This window comes from Schistocerca piceifrons, chromosome 4 (genome assembly GCF_021461385.2).
Source record: "Schistocerca piceifrons isolate TAMUIC-IGC-003096 chromosome 4, iqSchPice1.1, whole genome shotgun sequence".
Taxonomy (NCBI): Eukaryota; Metazoa; Arthropoda; class Insecta; order Orthoptera; family Acrididae; genus Schistocerca; species Schistocerca piceifrons.
The window spans coordinates 325,867,082-325,873,192 of NC_060141.1; the positions used below are offsets into that span (position 1 = coordinate 325,867,082).

At 43.7% G+C, this 6,111-nt stretch overlaps 1 protein-coding gene across 1 annotated transcript; it reads right to left on the reverse strand.

Annotated features, from left to right (window-relative positions):
• Nucleotides 1-4,394: 4,394 nt before the first annotated feature.
• Nucleotides 4,395-5,420, reverse strand: LOC124795820 (alpha-1B adrenergic receptor-like). Its single transcript, XM_047259902.1, has one exon. It carries the CDS (start codon nucleotides 5,418-5,420, stop codon nucleotides 4,395-4,397), a length of 1,026 nt encoding a protein of 341 aa, XP_047115858.1.
• Between the last annotated feature and the right edge of the window lie 691 nt (nucleotides 5,421-6,111).

Consider the following 6,111-nt stretch of genomic DNA (forward strand, 5'->3'; position numbering starts at 1 on the left):
TATAAACTATGGCGAGAACCAAGCTCAGTGACAGTTGCTTGCCTAATTGCCTGCAGTCACTTCTTAAAGCATAGCAGCATGGCTTCCTCTAAAGTAGATGATGCACCACCCGTGATCTGCATACACTGGGCATGCACACCATCAATGTACTTTTAATGCCCAGTTATATATGGACTACAGTACATATCTTCGTGTTGAGAAATTTTCATGGTACATTCATTCAGCTCTTCAACCATTACCTTCAGCTGCACCATGAACAAAGTGCATGTCTCACAGTTCTTTCCAAGTGTGACACTCCTTGTTATATACTGTGGCTATTAAAAAGGTCTGCAATGTCACATTCTATTTTCTGATTCAATGAGAACATAATGACTCACAACACCACATACATCAAATCAGCTTTGTATAACAATGTCTGTAAAAGATTTTTTTCAAAATCTCATTCACCTTGGGCATACTTCTGCATCCTCAGAGCTCACTCACTATGTGTTTTTAACATCTGGCCTTATAATGAATATATTTTTTCTCAGCTTGATAGTAGTACCTGTCAGTTTGGGCATTGCATTTTTGAACATCTTGTGAAAGTTATGAGGGTGGTTGCATTCCTCTTGCCTTCTATTCACATTTATAACTTTCACTTTTTGTGGTCCCAGTTAAGATATCTTTTATTCTGAATATCTTTATATTTTGTTATATTGCTTCACCTGATGCTGAAACATTTCTTGCAAATCATTGTAGGAAATTACCTTACAGGTGCACCATTATTAATATAAAAGTAAAATTTCTAATGCTTATACCAAAATAAAATCATAATTAAGAACATAGAACTCACAATAAAATGACTATTGATTACGCCATCTCCATGTGTTATTTCTTAGTGACATAGTCCTTAACAGACAAGCTGAACAGTTTGCACAAAAAGGAAAGTGTGCTTATTCTGGTGAATATAAGCATATAACAATTACAGCAATGCAATTCTCATTATAAAAACCAGACTTGACATCTATCATGCACTGTGTTTTTTTTACAGTGATGCAGTTTTCATGATAAAAAACAGACTTGACATCTATCATGCACAAAGTGATGTAACATTGGTATTAAACAATAAGACGTCTGGTGGAAAAAGAAAACCTGTATGGAGGGCAGAGATGGCTAGAGGCTTATATCATAGGTTTTCTGCAAGGAATGTGACTCATGCTTGGTGTGGGAATTATGTTTAGAATCTGATACTTATGAAGATTCCAGTAAGAATGAAGGGGGATTCAAATGTAAAGTGAGAAAACTTAATAGTAACATTTGAATAAAAAAGTACAAAAGAAATCAATTTAATTACAATAATATAGCTTATGTCCAATTCAAAAGTATCTGTATGGTGAAGAACACTAGGAAATAATCTTTCCAAAAAGACACAAAGAGAATGGATTGTATCATTTAAGCTGTAGGCCTGCTGCACTACTACACATATGAACTGCAAATTGAAAATGCTGCAATAGCTTTAAAAAATGTAAAACCATTCTCAGACTCTTTATAGATAGACAGAGAGTGTGTCTGTTCCTTATGACACATTTTGCTTATTATTCAATTTGTTTGTAATATTGACTTTAAAAAATATATACAGAGGTTTTTTTGTATTGTTGCAGTGTTTTCAATTGAGAAGTGATTACATTTCTGAATCTGTGAGATTGTAAGTTTTCCAATGGAAGATATTTATGCTGTCTATTTGTTACTTTTAGATTTTTGGACTGTTTCTGATACAGTAGTGCCGAACAGTTATTTCTTTTTAGGTGTAAGATGCTATAAACAAATTTTATAATTCTTTGCTGTATCTTAAAACTTCTTGTAAACACCATGATTTTTTGTTATTATTGTGTTTTCTGAGTACTTTAAAGGATTCAATTAAACTTCCCAGAACTTGAAAAAGTAGATGTAAGAGCTACAAAATCTCGTAAGTCCTGTACATCAGTAACTAAATTTTCTATTATGTCTATTTCGTTTTTCAAAGAGACATTTTATGATGCATGGCCTCGACAAACTGAGGTCAGATATCTGTGACATAAAATGCATGAAGGAAGAGGTGTTTTAGTTACTCAAATTATACAGTAGTTAGGTATGTACACTGCAGCATTGTTACAAATAATGGAGAAGTATGATGTAATACTCTCTTAAGTTGAAAAATATTGTACAAGTGGAATGATTAAGTGTAATCATATGCAATAGTTTGGTAATATCTGAAAATAATGGCTGGCAAATAATGTACAAATTAGAGCATGGACAAGAAGCACAATTAAATAATAAACTGTAGTGAGATAAACAAACATTTTTCTGATTTAGACTGTAGGCATTGCTCTGCCAAAGGTAGTGCTGCTACACATACAGCTCAGTTATGCAGCAGCAGAAATAAATCTCCTGTGGAAAGCCAAATGTGAATGAATATTGGAGTTTAACTTCTCATTGTTGCATTAGATAATTAGTGATGGAGTTATTAATATCTATAATAATTATTAGTAAATGACTCTGTAAAAATGAAAGAGTGTTGTATCAGACACTGCTCTCAGATTGCTTTCATATTTTCCAATCATCCACATTACCAGAAAGTTCGAGAACAATTATTTACACAGTGTGTGAAACGTTTTAGTAACCATAAGCAACAAGTGTGGTTCATCTTCCAGTGAGTCAGATAGTCAAATATTCAACAACTCATGTCACCAAAAATGAATGAAAAAATTGAATAAGGAATTTGATAACATTTCTTCATGCAAAAAGTGGTTGTAGTATGGGCAGAATACGCTAGTTTCTAGAACAAATGGTGGACGTTTTGTGGATGGCTTTGTGCAAATGATATCAGTGGTTATTAGCTTTTGAGATGTCACAAATACCATGAGCTACATATTTCAAACTCTGAATAGCAAAGCTTCAGGCTGAATTCTTGTACGTTACAAATAAAAAATCTCGAACGTATTTTTGTGTTGTTAACAGTCACATAAGCTATGCCCATGGATCATAATGTCTGCAACGACATCTAAGCACTGTCAACGTATGAAGTTCAGTAGTAAAATATTACTTGTGTGATGGAGAAACTGCTAGGAAACATTTACTAATTGTGGCAGGTGTAAGAAAACATAAATTATAATAATATATAGTTAGACTGTTTATTCAGTGGATGCAGCCATAGTCTTCTGACAGCCAGCTCGAAAACAAGACTCACGTTTAATGCCAAAAGTTATTGGAGTGGTGTGTGTATATATGAAAGCGATGGGATAGGAATGTTCATTTGGAAAAGAAAGAGTGCCGTATAAAATGTCAGTCAAGAAGATCATTTACTGCTTCTATATTTTGCGTGCTTTTAAGATGTGCATTGACTTTTAACATAGATTTTCGCATTGATACATGTATAGCAACAGTCATGTTGTTGTGACAGCCATTACGGTTGGCAACAAGCCCATCGGCAGGAATGGGAAGGTGATATATCCAGGACAGCACTAAGGAGAGGAAGAGGCAGACACAGTGCTGACTGCTTAATCATCGCACAGTTCTCTGTGAGCAGAACATATCGTGCAGTCACTGTCTCTCGCGCTTATCACTCTGGATAATTCCATACGGCAGACATCACCGATCTGTATAATTTGTGTTACATGTGAGAGGGGCAAAGTAAGTGTGCTTGTTGCTCTGGCTTGAAGACTGAGAATGCCACATGAGAAAAGCAAGTACATAATTCACTGATTAGGGAGACACTACGCACCCATTAATTATGAGAAAGCTGCGCGGGATTAGCCGAGCGGTCTGGGCGCTGCAGTCATGTACTATGCGGCTGGTCCCGGCGGAGGTTCGAGTCCTCCCTCGGGCATGGGTGTGTGTGTTTGTCCTTAGGATAACTTAGGTTAAGTAGTGTGTAAGCTTAGGGACTGGCGACGTTAGCAGTTAAGTCCCATAAGATTTCACACACATTTGAACTCACAATTACGAGAAAACTAGCGTTTCGTGCAAAATTTAAGATTTCGTATAGAGTTCAATTATGAGGATTATTGGGGGTTAATACAGTGTTGGTGAGTTAGCGCGAGATATATACGCTGATATTTCATCCCGTATCAGCAATGTGAGTGAGGTTGATCTGTAGCCTGCCCCAGACCTCTTCCATCAACAGTCACGCCATTTATACTTCAATAACCGCCAACTGATAGCTGAACGATTTTTCAGGCGCCTCGTAACAATTTCGGAATGTAATTCAGAAGGGGTCTCTCTGCCTCACACACGCTACGGCGAGACACGTCTCCGTGTAGGAAACCTGCGAATATTGCAAACCGAGCGCATTTAACAGCAGACGAAAAAGTGAGCTGTCTGCTCGACACACCAGTCAGCATCAGAACGGCAGGAGTGCGGCCTGAGCGGCAGCGGCTTCAGAGCTCGTAGACGTCGCGGCCGTTGGTGCGCCCTGCGCCGCTGCCCCCCGGCCGACAGGAGCCCGCCGAGCGCTTGATGCCGGAAGCGGTCTTGCAGAGCTCGCGGGCGCGCTGCGGGCTCGTATAGGAGTACATGTTGTAGCCGGGGATGATGTGCACCCGCACGTCGCCGGACGGCCGCGCCGCGTCCCCGAGCGCGCCGCCCACGACGGCCGCGCCGGCCGCCCTCTGGCGGCGGGAGAACGACACGGTCGTCTTGCAGCAGCAGTAGTGGAACAGGTTGACGTAGGCATTGCGGAAGTGACGGTTGGTGCAGCAGTAGAGCAGGCTGTTGACGCAGGACTTGCTGAGCGCGAACCACGCCAGGTTGTAGACGAGCCGCGCGGGCACGCCGCGGCCGCCGCGCGCCGCCGACACCACCAGCGCGACGCCGAACGGCGCCCAGAAGACGACGAAGAGCGCCGCCGAGTAGGCGTTCGTCTTGGCGAGCGCGTAGTCCCAGGCGAAGGTGACGGCGGGCTTGAAGCTGGGCCGCGAGCGCAGCGCGCGCACGCGCAGGGCGGTGCGCGCGTGCCACGCGAAGGCGAGCAGCAGCAGCAGCGCGCCGCAGGCCACGTGGTAGGGCAGCGCGCCGGGCCCCGGCGGGCGCGGGCCGGGCCGCGGCGGCCGGCAGTAGAGCGGCGCCGCGTCCAGCGCCGTCTGCAGCGCGACCGCGCCCACCGCCGCCGCCCAGATGGACAGCACGGCGGCCGTGACGCGCGCGCGCGTGCACAGGCGTGCGTGGCGCTCGCGCGGCAGGCAGAGGCGCGCGTTGTTCTCGCACGCGGCCGCCGCCAGCGACAGCACCGTCACCAGGCAGCTCAGCGCCGCCACGGCCCACTGCAGCCGGCACACGGCCGGCGCGTCGGGCAGCCCCGCCAGGATCACCACCGACGACGCGGGCATCACCAGGCCCGTCACCAGCAGGTCCGCCAGCGCCACGCTCACCAGCAGCGCGTTACCTGCACACCGGAGGCGCAGCATTAGCAGCTGGTCCCTGAACTGCAGCAGCAGACGAACGAAATAATATCGACGCCCTATTGTAAACAATATTTCGAGCGATTCTTCAGTTTCTCTCGGCGTATTTGTTGCTCGAACAGTCCACGGGTATACTGCCGGTTCACAGTGTCCAATGGGCACAATATTTCGGCCATCGGACATGTCGCCATCGTCAGGTGCGCTCAAAGAAGACAAAGAGAGAGAGAGAGGGAGAGGGAGAGAGAGAGAGAGAGAGAGAGAGAGAGAGACAGAGAAACGCAACTCCCGCGTTAAAAGTGGGAAACACAGACGGACAGCAGCGCCTCAAGTGGTATGGAGTTGAACTAAAATATCGGAACATTGCGGGTTGCATCGCCCCCCTAGTTTACTTACGTTGTAGGTTTTTATTTTTATTTTAATTCTATTACCTTATTTTTCTGGGCGTGCTATGTAACTATTTTGGCTGGCATCATAACAAAATAATTGAAACACAGCTATAGCACGCTGTACTACAGCAGAGAGAAACCTATTCAGTAATATTTTCAGTCTATTTTTGACGTTTGTGTCTGACAGACAAGAAAACATGATAGGAGCAGTAACTGTCAGGCGCAAAAATCGAAAATAGACTATTAAATTGACGTGCTTATATTGTTATTTATCAACATGTAAAAGCTCCAGCATGTTTTATGGTTTATAA